General features: G+C 35.7%; 3 protein-coding genes across 6 annotated transcripts; all 3 read left to right on the forward strand.

Moving 5' to 3' along the window:
- The first annotated feature begins 810 nt into the window (after nt 1-810).
- Nucleotides 811-19860, forward strand: LOC132792550 (aquaporin-like). 2 transcript variants are annotated; one of them, XM_060801970.1, is made up of 3 exons: nt 811-1364; nt 18272-18833; nt 19448-19860. In XM_060801970.1, exons 1-3 carry the CDS (start codon nt 1219-1221, stop codon nt 19631-19633), a joined length of 894 nt encoding a protein of 297 aa, XP_060657953.1. In that variant the 5' UTR covers nt 811-1218; the 3' UTR covers nt 19634-19860. The 2 variants fall into 2 exon arrangements, with proteins under 2 accessions (XP_060657953.1, XP_060657956.1); XM_060801973.1 differs by lacking the exon at nt 811-1364 and adding an exon at nt 18130-18196.
- On the forward strand, nt 4114-13868 carry LOC132790446 (aquaporin AQPcic). 3 transcript variants are annotated; one of them, XM_060798969.1, is made up of 3 exons: nt 4114-4210; nt 12848-13397; nt 13460-13868. In XM_060798969.1, the coding sequence occupies exons 2-3, from the start codon at nt 12867-12869 to the stop codon at nt 13676-13678; spliced, it is 750 nt and encodes a 249-aa protein (XP_060654952.1). In that variant the 5' UTR covers nt 4114-4210; nt 12848-12866; the 3' UTR covers nt 13679-13868. The 3 variants fall into 3 exon arrangements, with proteins under 3 accessions (XP_060654952.1, XP_060654953.1, XP_060654951.1); XM_060798970.1 differs by lacking the exon at nt 4114-4210 and adding an exon at nt 4375-4465; XM_060798968.1 differs by lacking the exon at nt 4114-4210 and adding an exon at nt 11621-11723.
- Nucleotides 15287-16259, forward strand: LOC132791433 (aquaporin AQPAe.a). The gene is made up of 2 exons (XM_060800343.1): nt 15287-15942; nt 16019-16259. The coding sequence occupies exons 1-2, from the start codon at nt 15340-15342 to the stop codon at nt 16235-16237; spliced, it is 822 nt and encodes a 273-aa protein (XP_060656326.1). The 5' UTR covers nt 15287-15339; the 3' UTR covers nt 16238-16259.
- Nucleotides 19861-20159: the final 299 nt, after the last annotated feature.

Below are 20159 nucleotides of genomic sequence, written 5' to 3' on the forward strand. Positions count from 1 at the left end.
CATGTTTAAGACTCTTTTTTCAGCTTATACACATTCTTCACTTAATAAGTAAGTATGAAGCTAAACTATCAACATGCTGTAAGCATTTTTATTTACCATCTTAACAACATGTTTACACAACTGAAATTAATTTGTTTTTTGAACGTTTTATTTATAATAAATGTAATTTTAAATGTGGCAAAATTTAATAAAAACTAAATTATCATTAAATATTAGGCTACATGAAACCAAAAATTCTCTTTTATTTTTAATATAAGTTTATTAATTGTCTTTATTTAAAATATTCGTAAACGAGCGAAAGCGAGAGAGCTTTAAAAACTTCGAATTATTAAGATGCTTTTTTCTTGTGATGCTTAATATTCTTAATATATCGATCTTTGAATAAAGTTTTTCAAAAGTGTTGGTTAATTTAAAATGAAGAAATAATACGATAACAATTTTATTCTTCGGTTAAACTTTGATTTAGTATTTATGAAATTATAAAATAATTTTAGTAGCAACATTTGCATTTACAAGACCTTTATATTTATGCAAAAATTAACGAATTTAATTTATTATTTACTAATTATTTACTATAACTACAGCACTCGCTTACATCGATTACAGGGTATAACGAAAACAGCAACAAATTTTGCCCATCGCCAAATGCCGTTTTACACGACACTTGTTGTCATTTCGCTGCTGTTGTGTGTGTGTTCGTGTTCGTGTGTGTGTGTGCATGTATTTTTATTTTTTATTGGCTGCCGCTTGACATCTGCGGTGAATTTAAGCTTCGTCGCCGACGTGTCGACGGTTACTCTGTCAGTCAGTTTGGTGGAGCTGCGCTAGCCAAAAGCGAAACTCACATGAGACTCTCCGTGCATGCAGATATTAGTCGTAGATAGATTGAACTGAAACTGAAACAGAAACTGAAACAGATACAAATATAAATGTATGTACGAATTTTGCAGACATTCAGCATTGAGAGATTAAGGACTAGCATCGCGGTACCACGAGACCAATACACAATATAAAACAAAACAAAACAAAACCGATACCGAGTGCGACGCGAGTCTAAATTCGAATCGCAATCGAGCAACAACTAAAGTTCGTCGTCGCGTCTGCAAAATTTTGCACAAAAAAGCAATTTGCATTATAAGTTGTGTTGTCGCATTCATTGGCGTGCTTTTGTTAAACGTTGCGTGTATAAAAAAGTGCGTATAACAATACATTGAAATCATGTCAGACCCACAACAACAACATCAATCAGTGCCAAGCATTGCAACTATACTAAATGCTCAACAATTGCAGCGGTCAGACGATCATCAACAGCATCAACAGCCGATTATCAAAATTCCGATGACAACAAAAAATGCGCAAAAAAGGTGCGAATATAGCGGTAAAAGACACCTAAAGATATTAAGTTCAGTTGAGGCTCATTATAAATATATTTGACACACATTTTGTGCTATGATTGCCGAATTGCGCCACAGCCACAGCCACGTTGCGTATACGTCACGTGCGGCGGTGGCGGCGGCAACAGCTTTGCATTTTATTTTTGTTTTATGGTATGTCTATTTCAATACTAGACGCGTTAATAATAATTACAGCTGTTAGACTTCTACATACCCTGCAATTAGCTGTCATTCATCACTTTGTGTGGTCTATTTATAGGGTATTTGAATACATGCAAATATTTTGTACATTGAAACGCTTTTTGCATTTTCCTCAAAGGCAAGAAACCAGTTTGATGGCGTTTAACAAGCCAGACAAGTCACAAGTCTGCAGTCTAAACACAAACAATAATAAATCATTTCGAACGGGCACAACCAGAAAAATTCACCAAATTTATAACTCAAATGGTTCACGATTTTGTCGCTTTAACCCATTAACGATGCCAAACTATTTAGTTTGTCATGCTTTTGATGCTGCTGCTGCTGGTGCAGTCAATTTAATTATGTTTATATTTATTGATTGGCCAGTATATTAGCATAAGTAGTAACTTATTTAATGGCATCTGATAATATTTAATTTCCGTTTGATTAAACTTCAAAACAAGCGCTGCTCATTAAGACGCAGAACTAACGATGACATCCAACAAAAAAGTAAAAACAACTATTACAAATTCACACTTTGAGGTATCATAAAAATGCAATCAAATAGGAAATTCGTCAATAATGTCATGGAAAAGACAAGACGCGATAAAGTTTTCCGCTACAAACCAAGTGACGTCAAGATGTTTGTGGTTTTAGTGCAAAATCTGTGCGATAATGTGATAAGTGAATATCGAGTTTTACGGCAACCCTGACAAGTGGAAACTTTGGAACAACGGAACTATACAGGTAGGTCCCCAAATGTGACGGAGGTAAGTCCAGGTGTAATAGTGAATGAAGGCCATTGGGGGGTCTTTCCCCATAAACATAAAAACAACATTTGCTTATCAATAGCTAGCTGGCTGCCTGCGTCATGTGAACAGTGTGATCAAAACATAATTAAATTGCCGAAATTATGTTTACGTAGGTTTTTTTATATTGAGCAATTGCGCGTGCAGAGATTGAATGAATCACGAAGAGTTGCGATAAACAATTGTGAACATTCTTATTAAAAGTAATCTCAGCAACGGTTGAAGAATGCTCCAAAGACTGCTTCAAAAAAGTTGTCAAGAGTCACCAGAAACAGGTAACTAGTAGAATTACTTTGTGAAGAGGGGAAAGGGATGAACACAGACAGCATGACTGAGCTGACTTTGTATCAGACAACAAAAAATGTGAATATTTTCCATTTGCAGCTTAAATACTACATATATTTAGGTGTATATGAACGTGATTTGTTCTTGGTTCAGTGATTTGGCTATTGTAAAGTTAATTAAGCCAAAGCGCAGGCTGAGTGAATGTATGAAGATTATTATCACATATCATTTTAATAGTCAAATTACCAACTATTGCCTAATATTGTCATTTTAAACAATGAATAGACACTTTACAGAATTTGTAATTGTACATCATATAAAATATGTTTGGAATAACGAAAAACATAGCGACTATTCTACATTTCATAATTTGAGAAGTTTCTTGTCCATCCTTTAATAGACTATGAAAGAAATCATAAAGCAGACTTTATTTGCATACAATTTTTTGAAGAGCAAGTTAAGCTATCTTAAAAACCCAAAATATATTTATTTATATCCAAGTAAATTTCAAAAACTTGTTTTTAAAATAATGTTAAAAATTGCCTCACTTTAGCTTTTTTAATGAAACGTAAAAACATATTCACAAAATTTGGAATAGCAGCTCTATTAGTTAAAAGATTTTTCTATATATTTCTAATTTTGCATTTTAATACATACAATTGTTTGTAAAATCATGTATTGAATATTTATTTATGTCAAAGTAAATTTCAGAAATTTTTATTTACCACAATTTTGGATTTGACACATTTAATAAAATATTAAATCTAGAAATGAACAAAACATTTCCAAAGTTAACGATATTTTTACATTTCTAAATTTGTTCCTAGGACACTTTTAAAAAGTTGTCTCATTTTAGTGTTTCAATCTTCAAAATGTTTGAATCCCTATAAAAAATTTAATGAAGCAAAGATTATTTTCATACAATTCTTTGCAAGTGCATCTTTAGCTTCATTAAATACTTAAAGAATATAGTACAAGTAGAATTTAAGTTAATCTATATTTATTTAGCTTCCCGACATTTTGTAAGATATAAAAAATAGGAATATGGAATAGAAAATGTTCACATGCATGAGCATGAGCATGATCAGTTCAATCAAGTATTTAAATATTATACATATATTTATTATGCCAAATTACATCTTGAAATTTGTATTCAACACAGTTTTCAAAATTGCCGCATTTACGCAGCTTTCCAATCACTTCGATAACTAGCTGAATGCCAAACAAAGCTCATCTCTAGCGACAAACTTTGGCGTGTGCCAAAGCTTTGAAAGCTCTCAGCACTGACGCACACAACAATTGTTGTCAGACGCGCTCTCTCTCTCTCGCTAGCTGTCTCTCTCATACTCACACAACTCTCTCGTGGTTGCGCTCTTTGGATGATAAGCAAAACCAAAAACTTTCGACGTTGACTGCGCTGCTTTTGAAGAAGCAGCAATAATACGCCGTGGTGTCCAAAGCTTGTTTTGCTTCGCCGAAGTTGATCGAGCGCGCGCCTTTCGCTGTGTTTCAATAGCAATCAAACGATCGTCAAAAGCGCAGGTTAGTCTCTGCAAGTGCGTGAGTTATTGGTGGTGTTTGTGACTGCGAGTGTGTGATTGTGAGTTTCATTAATTAGAAAACTTGTTCCACATTTTCATTAATAAGAAAAGAGAAATGGTCGGCAACTGAAGAAATTTTTGAATTATGCACATGCATATAAAAAGGCTGCAAGTGCAAACAGACTGATCAGTTTTAGTTGAACAATTCGTTTGCATTTCTGGATCCTGTCTTGATCTCTTAAGTGTATCCTGACCGGTAAAGAGAATCTGTTTGTGTTTGTTTTTTTGAACGAATTTTGAGTGCGTATGTTGTGCCTAATTATCAAGTTTTTTATGTTAATTTATGAGCTGTGATAGACATAAAAGGTAGCTCCAAATTTTCCATATCCGAACTTATCGTTTATGTATCTCACTCTTTTGGGGCTCGGCCTTTGTCGGTTTGTCGGTCACTATCTACGCCAGCTACTTATGTACTTATTAGCGATTAAATTCCAATTGTTTTTGCTGTTGTTCGGCGCTTGCTTGTATATCAAAAAAAGGAAAAAAAAGTATAATAAAAAGAAAGAAAAAAAATTATAAAAAATATGCACAGCGACCAACCTCAATCGATGCACAAAGTAACATCGTAGTTGTTATCGTTGTTTAGATACTACCGCATTATTGGCTTATAATTATGTGCATTATTTAGCATTTAATGCACTTGGCAATCAAATGGCCTGCCAAACACGTGGGAGACAGTGCATTGAATTATAAGTCGCGTTATATAACAAGCCCATAAATAATAAAATACAAATACAAAATCAGAAAAATAAACTTCATTACTTGCCGATACACAAGCAAACACAAACTGAACTCCACTGAACCCAAATTCATTTTTGAGTTCGAGTTCAAAGTTGTTATGTTGTTGTTGTGTTTCAAAATACTTGTTCGCGCTGCATTCGCTGCTTTTCAAATGACATTCATTTAACACGAAAACGGAAAGAAGACGACAAAAATTATACGGTTTTTAACCGCGCACTCTCCGTGCAATTGCCTTGAAACACAACGAGCAAGTTTTTATTTTTATTTTATTTCTTTTCGAAAACATGTCATTCTTGCTCTTTGGAAATGTTCACGCACATTCCAAAAACATACAAGACTCTGTGTGTGTGTGTGTGTGTGTGTGTGTGCTGTTCCACTTTCTGTACATACATACGGGTATATACACTGTGTATATAAATATATTCCATACTAATTAAACAGTGCTCGCGTTTCGTTGTCTCTTATCAAAATTATCATTAAACAAAACACCAAACAAAAAACAAAACACAACAATTGCAGTAAGCTTTCGCAAAAGGTCAGCGAATCTATAAAGTTAAAGTAATGCGTGGCTGATAACTGATAATATAATATAGAGTACCTACTTCTTATGAGTGATTGGCAAGTGGATCGTACGATTTGACAGTGCAGCCAAGCCGTAATCAGAGACAACTTCAATTATTCACTTTGCTTAATCGCATCCAACTTGCGTCTGGCAAACGGCAAATGTTATATCAACATTGGCAAGACTCAAATATTTAGCAAGTCTATAGCAATTGCGTCGTGTTTATCTGAATGCCAAATAAGAACAAACAACAAAAAATGGAAAAACTTTGAAAAATTGAAATAAGAAATATTCGGTTGCCTTGGGCTCTGCAGCACAGCTGATAAAATGTGTCGGCAGCGAGCATAATTTCAATAACAAAACAAAACCAAAAAATATGGCAGCAGGTTTTGGTACTTTTCCAAACTAACAGATACCCTATAAAACCAGCAATATAGTTATTTTTAAATCGATACTCACGATTAACAATCGAGTCACATTTTATAATGATAATTACTTCCCAGAGAATTTCGTTACAAAACGTTTGCAAGTACTTCTCAAAAAACCCTAAAATGCAAATACAACAACGTTAGAATAATAAATCAGTATTCAGTTAGATATTTGCCATAATTATAGACATTAAAAAAGTAATCAAAAACAGTGGAATTCATTAATACCCTGTGACAATTGTGGTGACTCAACGTCAAGCCGCCTTAATTATACTCATAGTGGATACACCCACTTCAAATAGATAGTATACCCTACAATGGGTATTTAAAGCGTCGGCGTTGTTTTTTTTCCCCTGCTCCGATCTGACACGTGTTGGCGCGTTGTGTTATTTTTTACATTATGAGACCAAAAATATGATTATTTACCGAAAATATCAGCACTTGCTTTATTTGATGTTGCCCTTATTCCCTTATACAGTTTCGATGCGAATAGAGTTCGAAATTATTATATAAGGCAATTTATTAACACGGCCAGTGACACATGATGTGCTGCAGTCGAATCACATCCTGATGCTCACGCGCAATCTGTTAATTTGTGCTAAATAATCTTCTTTTCTTTTTTTTTTGATAAATCAATTGCCGAATCTCGTGCCACTTTTAATAACTTTATGAAAAAATGTTGTTATCATATGATTGTCAAAACTGGTTTCATGTGGAATATTTCATTAGCAGCGAACAGATTGAGCTATTCGTTGGTCAGGTGGCAAAAATGACACCATTCAAAGAAATTAAGTATACGCACGTGATATTAGGAAGCGGGATTAACACTGTAAAGCACTTAATAATTCTATGTGCATTAATGAGCTCAGAAATTACATAAAATGTCAATGTTGTTAAAAAAAACAATTAAGTATACTTACAACTATGAAATACCCGGTATATATTTATCGTAAAAGCAAAACAGTGCGGAATTATTAGAAAAAGAACTAAATTCATATACCAAAATACACTTTTACTATATATATACCATATTTACAAGTAATGTATCGTATGAACTGTATTTTGATGTATACTGAAATGAATGTTTGGTATAATGATATACTATTACATTCGAAATATACCATCAAGTAGAAAATATATCAGATTGTCAGGCAAGGAACCGTAAAGACTGTTTTTTGCGGTATAGCGAAATGAATGTTTGGTATAATAATATACTATTACATTCGAAATCGTCAAACTTTATTTTGTTTTATACTTAAATGTATATTAAGTATATACTATTATATTCGAAATATACCATCGAATACAAAATATACCGGATAGTCAACCATGAATCGGAAATTAAAGCTCTGTCACTTATTGTCCCTGAGATCTAGATCTTGGTATGGACAGTCAGGCAGAAAGAAGGCTTCTTCTTCTTCACAAGCTATAATACCCATCTACCTCATGGCTAGCGGGTATAAAAATTCCCAATGAAGGTCACTTAAATGCCTTGTTCGCATTCCACAAAGACATTGTATTGTATTATCACTTTTACAAGTAATCAATTACCAGTTCTCGATTTTGCTTTAATTTGTTTTACTGCCCACACTTAAGCCAACGGTTAGCTATCGTTTTATGGCAGACACGGCTTAACAATATCGTTTTATAGCTTGCGGTTTGATTAGAAATCAAATCGGAACTATGCATTTACTCACCAAACATTTCAATTTTATTGCCAACTGCCGACCGATATCTGTCGTATCTGAACCTAGGACAATACTTGATTGAATGTGCTTCCATAAGTATCTTTTGTTGCACTCGTTGATAGCGTACTTGAACACATTATGAAGTTCTACACGAGCAATTACACTGCAAATACAAGTATAAATAAATCAACTCAAAGTGGCGCCGACGATAGGGATTCGCCACATTTGCATTGTCTCTATCTTGGCTGTATAAATATAGTAAATAACTAGCTTCGCATCAGAGGCGGAAGACAGAGTGGAGTTGACAGGCCTCATGATAAGGCGTAACCTAGCCCACGGCTCGCATTAAGTTAACTAACATTTAGCAGCACTTTTTGAAATGGATCGCCAGCCGCCAAAACTGCTGTGCCACATGACATGTTTCTGTCTGAGACCCTCAAAATTCGCAGCAACAACAAGCGAGAAAAGAATATATATAATTTTTGGGGGCACTATCAGACGATGGCACATGGGCAAAGTTTGCCAGCGGTTGCCATAAAAAGAATCTACAGTCACACTGAAGTAGCTGTGGGCGCTGACGCTTTGTTGCCTTTTAACTTTTGTTGCGCAATAAAACGTCAACAGTTGGCACACTGATAATACTATGCGACTGATAAGCGTCTTATAAGGCAGAGGCAAAGCTCTGCTGATTGCACGATTAGTACAGTAATTATATATTATATTTAGTAAACTAGTATATAGTTTAGTACTCTAGCCTATTTGCGGAAGGGAAAAGATGATGATGATGATCTGCTCAATGCCGACGTCAGTCAATTGATCTGAAGATCAATAGAGCTTATCAACATCGCATTCTAAGTGCAAATCGTGCTGTGTGTTTGGACGGTGCCAAGCATATATAATGAGCTAAATTGCTTATCAACGCGACATGTGGAAACAAGATGCAGTCAGTCCCCCTTTTTCCCCTCCCTTCTGTCACGACAAGCGTATCAAAAAACAGATGCGCTTCGATAGATAAACATGTCGTCAATAGGGGAAGCGTCAATACACATATTTGCCCCTGTGCACCTAACAACAATACAGCACAAAGTGTGTGTGCTGACAATAAAGCAAATATAATAAACAGTGTCAATATCTGGACGCTCAGTCCAATGTCTGACTTATAGCTGTCAGACTTAACACCAAACCCCAATTAGTCTCAAATTGAACAACGATTTGTCACACACACACAACACACACAACATTATCAGACAATTATCTAGTCTAGCAATCATAAATCATTACCAATTTGGCTACTCGACTTCATTTAGTTTTTTTTTATCAAACTGTGAAAATCGTCTACACAGTTTAATTACCAAATACTTGTGGTCAAGGCTAATCTGATTCTAAGTGTAGTCCTCAAGTAGCTCTCAATTCAATCTTAATTCAATTCCATTGACTCATATAGGTATAAAACGATTATGCTCAATAGCTGAGATTCGTAGATAAACGTCAAATAGGTCTCATTTTGAAATTGTTCAAATTATTGTTGGGGGCATTCACTATTTGAAAGTAATATAAATTTTGTGTATTAAACTGTGATTCATATGAAGGCCACATACGTATTTATTTGTTAAGCACTGAATAATTCGATTTAAATATAATTTCTTGCTATCTTTAACTTTCTTTAATACAAATTTCTTTGTTCACTTTTTGCTGGGCTTTTCAAGTGTCACTGTACTACGGAAATCTTGTTTAGATTCGATCATAAATTCGCTTATAGAGCACACTACAGAAGTTTTATTGGCAGCAAGCTTATCTGGCAAGCACTTAAAGATTAGTTGTGTACGGAAGATCGTTAAAAGCTTCGACAGCTTTACAGAAGCTTTGAAAGCTCAGTGTGTGGAACTAATCCTCCTACCAAGTCTACACAGAAGTATTCTCCACGATCAAGCAGTTCAAAGCTCTCAATTAAAACGTCAATTAACAAGTTAGCACGCTCCACACCTTATCAATGGCGGCATCCATTCTGAGTTTTCAAATGAAACTTCCTCTTAAAAAATAATTATCACATAACGATCGCACGAGTAGCGCAAATATGAAAACAAATAGAAAATGTAAAATGTGGGATTTTTTATAAAAATAGATTTTAATCATTTAAATCGAACACTAATCGAACATCGATCGAATCGTTTTTGTGTTTTGCATGCAGCAATTTCATGACAACCCGCGCGCCAACTGCGTGATCCTTCGGGCCATATCAATTAGCAATTTGTTTTGGTTTTATTATTAATAAGAAGCACACGATTTTTTCGACTATGGATAATTGATTTATTTGCATAACAAATTCGACATATGTAAATACACAAGTTCCGTTCCCTTCCGTGGCAAACAGTTAAAGCTCTGCTTTGATTTTGATTTTGTTTTTCTTTTACTACCATATCGTAGGTTCAATAATGAGACGTGGCGCGTGTTTGGAATTTTAAGGCCAACAAATAAATGCATAGAAATTGTTTTCGATTTTTTTCGGCCAAAACGTGTCATTCTCTGTCATTTGATGTCTTTCTCTGTCCCACACACGTTTATGTCGCCGTCAATCAGCAGGCAAAGTCAAACACTTTTTGTGTCTGGCTATTTGCCAAACGTTTCTCGTAAGACAATTACAAATATTGTTATTAAATATTGATGAACAAACATGTTAAGCAGTTAAGCAAATGTTGATAGCAGACAAATGCAGTAGCCACTCACAAATGGCATAATATAAAGCTCTGTGAGTTGCACAATATACGAATATATAGTACACAGTATATTATCATCATTATAGTATATTATCAGCATCAGATTGGACACGTGTGAGCTATACATATAGTATGTAGCTAGGTGACTGCAAGTCTGTAGCCTAGTGCCAAACAACATTATGTATTTTTTATTTGAATGGGATTAAGGTTAAGTGGGTTATCATCCCACCCGTCTTATGCAATGAAAAAAGTTAAACACTTGAAAACATTTAAATATAGCAGCAATATACATATATAATATTTCTATATATTCTCAGTTAACTCATCTCGCTAGCTTCATTCAGAATATTTGCCGTCCCATTTACTTGATTTTATTTTACTCAATTGCGATTGAGGCATTTAACGCGAATTGCGTGCAATTATTGAAGCACTTTTGATAGACAAACGCCTCAGATTGATACACAGATCGTTGCAGTGATTTGTTGTTGTTTACTCTTGCGTATATTGCGTAGGGTATCAAACGCAATTTGAGCTTGCAATTTGTTGCAATTGACAAGTGTAATTGATACGAAGCAGGCGACTGCAAGACCTTTGGAGTTTTAATTTTCTATTGTGTTACATTCCCTTTCCTTCGATTACAGTATCTCAATTGGTTTAGCTGCTCCATTCCAAGATAAGGTGGTCAATATACAAATCTCAGCTGATAACAGCTGAAATTCAACTTATGTTGTCTTTTTTTTATTTCCTTTTAACAAAAAGTAAATTTCACAACATTGTAAAACGTGCTGTGCAGAAAGAGAGAGAGAGTGAGAGAAAGAGAATGAGAGATAGAGAAAGAGAGAGAGAGAATGAGAGACAGAGAGAGGGGAGAGCGAGGTAGAGCGCAAATGAGAGCTAAGGTCTTTCGAGATCTTTTAAGACTCTCATAAATTCTGGAGATGTGACGTTTTTATGCTCACTCGACCTAAGGAGGATTTGCTAATTTCCATGTGAACACAACGATGAGATGATGTTTCGTTTTTTTAGCGGCTGTTCGCTCTCTCTCCGTCTCTTCCACACACACACTCTTTCTCTCTTTCGCTGTCTTGGTGCTAAAAATGGGCTTTTGATTTACGCAAAAGATATATGCACAATATAGATATACGTATAAATATTTGTCTATGGGACTCCAACGCTCAGATTGACATTGACAGTGGAGCTGTCACTTACTACACTTTACGCGTTCAACGATCAACATTTACACAAAAGACTGTTACAAACAAGTATTTAAGCTAAATTTATAGCAACATATTCTCAAAATGAGTGATGATAACGTGAAACGGTAAATACATAGGCCATTAACCAATAATAAAACAAAAAAAAGTGTCGTTAAATTTTCTGAAATATATCTGGCGTGTTTTTTGAAGAAATATAATGAAAAGTTTTGACCTTCAAATGAACATAAAAGTGAAGCGTGCAAGGCAGTTGAATAATAACTCTAGGATAAATCCGACAGGATAAATATTTGAATATAAATATTTCGATTATTTTTTTTTTGTTAATAAAAATGAAAGCTAAAAAAGCAGTTCTATTTTTAAGGTGTTGCTCTGATTTGGATTATATATTCCGAAATGCTCCAAAAATAAATATGAAACCGTGTGAATGTTTATTCAGCCAATTTTTAACAAACGCGTGACTTATGATTTTTCATAAAATATTTATATTTCATATTAGCGATCTCTAATAGATATTGTGGAGATGTTATAATTTCTGTAATCGTTGATAGCAACAGGTTATACAATTTGAAAGATTTCCAATAATCTTTAATAATTTAAAATATTATATTTTAATAATCCATTTATATGTAAATTATGAAGGCAACCTTAGATGAGTTTGAATCTGAATTTGGTATTCAAATTCAGTTTTTAAGGATGCTGCCTACTACAGCTGTTTGCCACGTGGCCATTAAAGGAATTTCTTGAAAAATCGATGCCAGCCAAAACATTGTTCAACATTAAAAGTTGTCTAGCAACCCCAAAAAATACGAAAAGTCAAAACAAACCCTAACACACTTACTCCCAGCAGCTGCACAGAAGTGCTTTAGAGGTCCTGAAATCCAGTTGTGCAAAGACAGAGTTTAGAAATGTGATAGAAATAAACATAGTAAATAGAATCAGAGCAGCAGCAGCTTGTGATTATGTGAGTGAGCACGAGTGTTTGTGTAAGATCAACGTTAATTGAAAGGCTTTGTTGGTATGGATGGCTCAGAGTTAATACTCTAGCATGATTGATGTAGTTGATAGTTGTAGTGATATGATATGATATGTGGCGCCCAGTGACGATTTTATGAGTATGAATGAATGTGAGGGAGTCAAAGGTGAACTGCGTAGTGAAGTAATACATCAAATGATTCGATTGCTTATCAACAAATTCACAATTTCTGCGAATTGGTATTTCGATTTCCAGTTGTTTCAAGGTATTCAAAATGAAGGGATCTACATTGGATACGATTAGCTGTTTCCTCGCCGAGCTAATTGGCACCGGCATTCTGGTGTTCCTCGGCTGCATGGGATGCGTTAAATCCGATCTCTTCCCCAACAACCATCTGCAGATGGTGCTCAACTTTGGATTCGCTGTTTTGATTGCCATTCAATGCTTTGGCTGTGTTTCGGGCTCACATTTCAATCCCGCTGTCACCGTTGCTGCCTACATCTATGATCTGGTCTCATGGCACATGGCTTTGCTCTATTTTGTTGCCCAATTGTTGGGCGCATTCATTGGTTATGGCCTGCTCATCACACTGATACCAGACTCTGTCAAGGGAATTGGTGCTGGTCTCTGTGTGACATTGCCCCATCCTCAGATCTCGAGTCCACAGGCCTTTGGCATTGAATTCACTGCCACTGCCATTCTGATCATCGTTTGCTGCGGTGTCTGGGATCCCCGCAATGCCAAGCATCACGATTCGGTTGCCATTCGCTTTGGCCTCGCCATTGCCTGCTTGGCCTGCGCTGCTGTAAGTTGAACAAATCTCGCTGAAGTATCTTTTAATAATAATATTTCCAATTTTTAATACAGGGTCCATTTACCGGTGCCAGCATGAACCCAGCCAGATCTTTCGCACCTGCTCTGTGGAACAAGAACTTTGACAGCCACTGGATCTACTGGCTGGCACCTTTGAGCGGCGCTGCCGTCACTGCCATCGCCTACAAGGCTGTCTTCAGGCGAGAAGTTGTCGAGGCGCAAGTCACATCCGACGAGAAGCTGCGTCAGCTGGAGGATGTGCAGCTCTCATAGACAATGTCACCACAAGTGCCAAATAAAAAAGTACATGCCATGTCAGAGGACAAGGCAAATCCCCCCTTACCCACTTAAACAAATCAAATTAGTTCTAAGCTTAGAAGGACATGAACGAATTTCATATTCATGCTTATGTTGTACACTAATATACAATTTCGATTAATAAAGTACATAGACATTTTTTCTATCTCAAGATATTTTCATTAAAAACAGCCATTTAAATAAATCTTTTATATATTAAGGTTTCTATTGCAGTATTTTAACATTTTTAATGTAAATATTTGCATTTTTTATTTATTTATTTAATGGTTGTATTTGGAAACTTGATTGTTTAGTACTGCTTTATTTTATTCTATTTATTTTATTTAGATGTTTCGTTATTCCTTATATCTATATCAATATTTCTTTATACACTTCTTCAAAATTCTTTCTAAGCCAAAAAGCTTTATTCAATCAAATATCAGCTCGTATTGTACTTACTTGAATAATATTCTATATTATATGTAGAATGAACAAAAAATATCAGCTGTTATGATATTTATTCTATTTCTTTTTTAGCACCTACAGTGTGCCACAAATTTTTAACCCAATTGTTCTACAGCTCGTTATTATATTTAATTATTCTATTCATTTTTATAGGATATATATTAATGAATATTTTTGTTTAACTTTTTCAACACTTAACAACTTCTATCAAGAATTTGTTAGTCATCACGTAGTTAGATTTGATCGAATCTGAGCTTATATTTTATCTATTTCACTTAAGTATTCTGGAATCTTTATACTTATCTAGAATCTAAGATAAGTTGTTGTAAGATATTATTTTAATTCCACTTATTTTTAACTAAGCCCTCAACAATTTCTGTCGGGAATGGGAAAGTATATTTTATACACGTAGTTTCAAAGTATGCTATAAAATCTAGCGATAAAGCTTTTATCTGCTGAGGACGCTTCAACTTCACACAGGTGCTGGAAAGCAACATCAACTGAAAATATATATTATACATGGCAATTATTTGCACCGTCACCGAGCAGTATTTTTGGCAAAGTCTTATGTGGATTATAGTAATAGAAAAAATTCTTTTACCACACTTCTCGGGGCAATCCAGTTAAGTTGAGTTGAGTCTTTTGGGAGCGTTTGCCACAGACGCCTCAAAGTAGGCCAGCATTTGTTGAGGCGTTTCTCCTCTCTGTGCTGTCATTAATCAAATGGACTTAGCGGCCATTGCGATAGCAGAGCAAGTATTGACCAAGCCAGGCGCCGTATTTGCAACCGTTTGACATCTTAATAAGATAAGATTACGCATTAAACGCCGTGTGGCAATTCGTGTTTGGAGAATGAGACACCAGAAATCACAACAGAACACATAATGATATTGCGTATACGCAAGGTTGGCAAGCCCCATTTTAAAAGCGCAATGATTAATTATTAATTAATTTGTGGAATGAGCCAGCTAGACGATCCAAACAGCTGTATCAAAATTTCCATGACTATCTAAAAAACACCCACAAAAAATATCCACATAATAATTAGCATTAAAGTTTTATAATTCATATTGATGGATTGCAAGCAAATTGCCTTGCCTCTGCTAGCGAAATGAAACCTAGGCCCAATTCCAGTTTGCAGACAGTCAACACAGTGGTAGTCTTCGGGCAGCATGTCGCAGCGAAAGTTATCGTTAAACAGCACAAGTTCGAGTCCCAAATGGAGGTATCTCTATCTGAGACGCAATCACAGGCATCGCCTGGCCGCCTTTTTCGCTGAATTTGTGGGCACCGCCACATTCATCTTTATTGCCTGCATGGGCTGTGTGACCACGCCCCTCTTCTTCAACTCACACTTCGAGCTGAGTTTGAATTTTGGCCTTGCGATTATGATTGCCATCCAGAGTTTTGGATCCATTTCGGGGGCGCATCTCAATCCGGCCATCACATTAGCTGCTTTGATCTATGGTGCAATTAATTGGTATATGTCCATTGCGTATCTGGTGGCTCAAGTGGCTGGTGCACTAGTTGGCTACGGATTACTGAAAGCTGTGCTCCCACTGAATGCCATCATCGGTGTGGATCAGCCAGCCGGAGTGTGTGTCACCACGCTCAGCAGTGACATCTCAGAGTTGCAGGGAGTGTTCATTGAGTTGCTGCTCACCTGCTTCTTGACGATGGTCGCCTGCTCCGTTTGGGACCCGCGCAATGAGAAACTCAAGGACTCGACGCCACTACGCTTTGGCCTCACAGTGTCGAGTCTGAATTTGGCAGCGGTGCGTATGAGTAATATTTGATAACACACTGAATTAGTCAATTATTATCGGGTGTTTGATTTGATTTTGTGTGCAGGGTCTCTTCACCGGCTCCAGCATGAATCCAACACGCTCGTTGGGACCTGCAGTGTGGAACAATTCGTGGAAACATCATTGGATCTATTGGGTGGGTCCTTTGGTGGGCGCAGCGCTCACTTCGATCATCTACCGTTTGTTCTTTAAAGGCGAGCGCGAGGAAGTCATCGTTGAGCTGCGCGACTCGAATGCGAAAATTCAATTTATCGATAAGGTTTAAATTCTACAGAGTACTAATATTAAGTTCGCTATATACAGAAATACTTAGTTTTAATCTAGAGTTAAGTGTTTGCAATAAAACACGATTCCATATCGTGCTGTCGCTGGAATTCAGTCTGCTTATTGGAAGATTGCTTATTTTAAATTAAAATAAAACACCAAAATGTGTTGATAAGGCATTTCAAATTATTAAACAAATTCCATGTGACCGACTAAATGTTCTAACACTTAACTCACTAACCCATTTCTACACGCGTCTTTATGTTGAGATTTTAAAACAGAGACACCGAAATAAGGACGGCATAAGATATGATAAGAATTAGACGTAAGGGTAACTTAGTCGGCAGTTTTAGAAAAATGCTGACACTTATAGTGATTTAAAAAGGTTTGAAAGTGTGTAACAATAATTGATAATTTATTGTTAAATTTTATTCTTTTGTGCATGTTTGCAACTTATATATGTGTGTATAGAAATAGTAAATAAAATATCTCTCAATGCGCAATACACAGACCCCCTACTTATATAAATAATTGCGCAAAGCATTGCACAATCTTTAGTTAATTACAGTTGGATTTCTTGAGCAATAATAAAGAGTATAACGTTTAAAGTGTTATATGGAAATGGGAGAGAAATAAATCGAAACTATTAGACTACTTCCATTTGAATTAAAAGATTTAATTGCATAATTTGTAAGAGAGTATTAAAGTGACAAAACAAAATTCATTACATTAACTTAAAGCCAAGTAAATCCTATCGAAGTAAATCAATTATTAGACGAACTTCCGTTTGTAGCAATTATTATGCAATTATTTGTTTTCTAACACAGTGGTCAGAGAAAATATAATCTTAGACGTACGCAAATGACTTTGCAAGCAACGCGATAAAATTGCTCATAGTGCACTTTACCTACAAAGAAGATTTAGATATCGAAATCCAATTTGATTGACTATTATAAGAAAGATTGACAGTTCAGCAGAAAGGGTACTTAGTTTCTAATTTCACTTAATTTAAGTGTCCAAAGTGATATGGTCTTATCGGATTGAACTACTCAAATACCACGCTGGAGGTCTTCCACATTCTTAGGTACAAATAACAGCTGTTAATTTCAATTTAATTTTCAATTTTCTTTCAATTCGAAGTGATCTATTTAATAAAACACTTGAACACTTGTCGAAAAAAAGACAAAATCACGCAGATTATGCAATAGGACGTTTTACAGTAATCATGCTTATGTATGTATTATTGACGTAGCAATCATTCATCAAATATTTACTTCGGAAAGTCCTCTACAAAAGGTATGAATGGGTTATCTGAGTTGCAGTTGTAGCTTTACCGCTATTGTAAATTATTTTCATAATCGTTGTACTTACTAAATAACTTTGCAATTTAAGAAAATAATAATAAACAAGACTCGCTTCTCAATAGGCAAGTCGACACTTTAATACTCTGCTGCGATTCTAAATCATAGAATAGCTGATGGAAATCTGATTAAGAATTGTTACAGCGTAACTGAAATTGCTGTATTGGAAATTGTTGGCCAACGCGTTGGGTGCTTAATAAAACTGGCTATACGGGTAATAAATAAATAACATACGCACATAAGACGTCAGCTGATAATTGGGCTTAGAGTTTGATAATTTGATAATTGATAATAAGCTTTGTTAAAGATTAGTGGCAATTCAAAGTCGTCAATCTTCAGGGAGAATTGAGTAGCTTTGCAAGTACCTGCCAATGGGTCGAGTGGGCAAAGCTAATCAGCCAGCGGCAACGACCGACTATACCCATTGCACTCTCTTTCTCCCTCTCTTTTGCTGTCTCTCTTTCTGTCTTCCATATCCATCCCCCAGTCGAAACACTCGATTCAGTTGCGCGTTGTGCGTCCGCCTCGAATGTTGTCAGTTTACAATACAACTAAGTATAAGCAATAGCGACTATGGCTGGCGAAATATTAAACCAAAGGCACGACAATTGCGTCTTGTGACTCACTTAGCATAAAGTCTAATGTCTAATCTGTGTGTGTTTTCTCGCTTACAGCAAATCGAATTCGCAGGACAGGCGATTCAAAGGATTGCTGCGAAATACATGCATCGTCGTTGGTGAATTTTTGGCCACCGCGATGCTGATGTTCCTCGGCTGCATGGGATGTGCTCAGTCTCCAGCATTCGTTAACTCCCACTTTCAGTGCAGTATTAACTTTGGATTCGTTGTGCTCATTTGCATCCAGTGTTTTGGTTGTGTATCGGGTGCACATCTCAATCCCTCGGTGACATTGGCCAACTACATTTATCGCCTGATCTCATGGCCCATGGCCATTGCTTATTTCGTGGCCCAAATGGTAGGCGCTTTTGTTGGCTATGGTCTGGTTAAGGCATCGCTACCCGAAGATGTTGTCTGCAGTTCGGATACACCAAAAGGTGTCTGCATCACCGCGCTGGGAGAAGGCATCAGTGCCGGGCAAGGCGTGCTCATCGAATTCCTGCTCACCGTCATTCTGATCATCATCTGCTGTGCAGTTTGGGATCCACGTAATGCCACATTTGGCGACTCGACTGGCATACGCTTTGGACTGGCCATCGCATGTATTTCCCTGACTGGAGTAAGTATTAAATAAAGGCTCTACACGGAAAAAATAAGTTTTAAAATCAAGATTTTGGTCTAAAAAGTACGTCACGAACATGAAAATCTTAAGGTTAAACATTTTGGTTTAAAAACATTTGATATAAGACCCAAGTTCTTATTAACAGGAGTAAAAAAAAATCGTATAGTTTTAAAACTAAAAATATTACTACTATTTTTTTTAAATTTTTTTACTCTTTTCATATAAAATACAAGTCAGTCACTCTACTTAATAATACTTACTTACTTACTTACTTATCATCGATTCGAGCAAAGCTTGAACTCAGGACTCGAATGAAGAAAGGTCCGTGACAGCTCGACTAATTGAGATACGAACGAAAACACTTAAAGCTGGATAAACACTTTATAGAAAATTCGATAGATAACAGAATTTTGTAATCTAAATCTATTATTTTTGTTTTTATTTTGGTAATTTAGCATTCGTCAGTTTTAAGAAATTGTTCTTAAAGTGGTCTTTTTATTTAAGAACACAATTTTTAAGTCGAATGTGTATAAGCTTAAAAACTTTTTTTTTCTGTGTACCCTACTTCCCTTACTAATTCTCTATTTTCTCTTCATTCTTATCAATCTCAGGGTCAGTTCACTGGCGCCAGCATGAATCCTGCGCGTTCCTTTGCTCCAGCATTGTGGAACAATGCCTGGGACAATCACTGGATCTACTGGGTGGGTCCTCTTGTGGGCGCCGTGTTTGCCGCTTTTCTCTACAAATACGTTTTCCGGCCAACGGGTGCAAAGCCTGAGGAGGAGTTGCCCCAATAAGCAATTGGTTTTGCAACAGGGAACTACAGTCAGAAATTTATTTTCTGCACTTTTGTGATGGAATTGAATGAAGATCAAGAGTTTTTATCGAAACTAAAAAAAATGTAACATATATTATTATGTATAACTGCAAATATTTGATATATTTTAAGGGCGTTGTCGTGTAGCTAGAATTATGATCGCAAGCGAATTTTATGTAACTACAAATATTTTAAATAAATAACAAACAATGAAATATTACTAAAGTGTTACAAAAGGTGGCAAATGTCAATTGACAAAGTAAGTATATAAACATACAACATTCTAAAGGTATATATATCAAGAATGAGAAGAATATTGTGCATTCGGAAAACAGTTCTCGGTATGAGCATTTAGCGAGAGAAATTTCTTTATTCGCATTCTTTTCAAATTTAATTTTCCCAAGCAAAATTAATGTTGAATCTTTAATTCTCGAATTAAATAGAAGTGACAATTACTTTATGAACAAAAAACAGAATTTTGTCACCTTTTTTTACTTAACTATTAC

Source organism: Drosophila nasuta, chromosome 3 (genome assembly GCF_023558535.2).
Source record: "Drosophila nasuta strain 15112-1781.00 chromosome 3, ASM2355853v1, whole genome shotgun sequence".
NCBI lineage: Eukaryota > Metazoa > Arthropoda > Insecta > Diptera > Drosophilidae > Drosophila > Drosophila nasuta.

What these genes read in the sequence shown, in the direction of transcription:
- LOC132792550 (XM_060801970.1), top strand. Translation starts at nt 1,219, where the DNA reads ATGTCAGACCCACAACAACAACATCAATCAGTGCCAAGCATTGCAACT. An exon ending in ACAAAAAATGCGCAAAAAAG is followed by an intron (nt 1,365 to 18,271) that starts GTGCGAATATAG and finishes TCTCGCTTACAG; the next exon opens with CAAATCGAATTCGCAGGACA. An exon ending in CATGTATTTCCCTGACTGGA is followed by an intron (nt 18,834 to 19,447) that starts GTAAGTATTAAA and finishes TATCAATCTCAG; the next exon opens with GGTCAGTTCACTGGCGCCAG.
- LOC132791433 (XM_060800343.1), top strand. Translation starts at nt 15,340, where the DNA reads ATGTCGCAGCGAAAGTTATCGTTAAACAGCACAAGTTCGAGTCCCAAA. An exon ending in CGAGTCTGAATTTGGCAGCG is followed by an intron (nt 15,943 to 16,018) that starts GTGCGTATGAGT and finishes TTTTGTGTGCAG; the next exon opens with GGTCTCTTCACCGGCTCCAG.
- LOC132790446 (XM_060798968.1), top strand. Translation starts at nt 11,701, where the DNA reads ATGAGTGATGATAACGTGAAACG. An exon ending in AGTGATGATAACGTGAAACG is followed by an intron (nt 11,724 to 12,847) that starts GTAAATACATAG and finishes TTCGATTTCCAG; the next exon opens with TTGTTTCAAGGTATTCAAAA. An exon ending in CCTGCTTGGCCTGCGCTGCT is followed by an intron (nt 13,398 to 13,459) that starts GTAAGTTGAACA and finishes TTTTTAATACAG; the next exon opens with GGTCCATTTACCGGTGCCAG.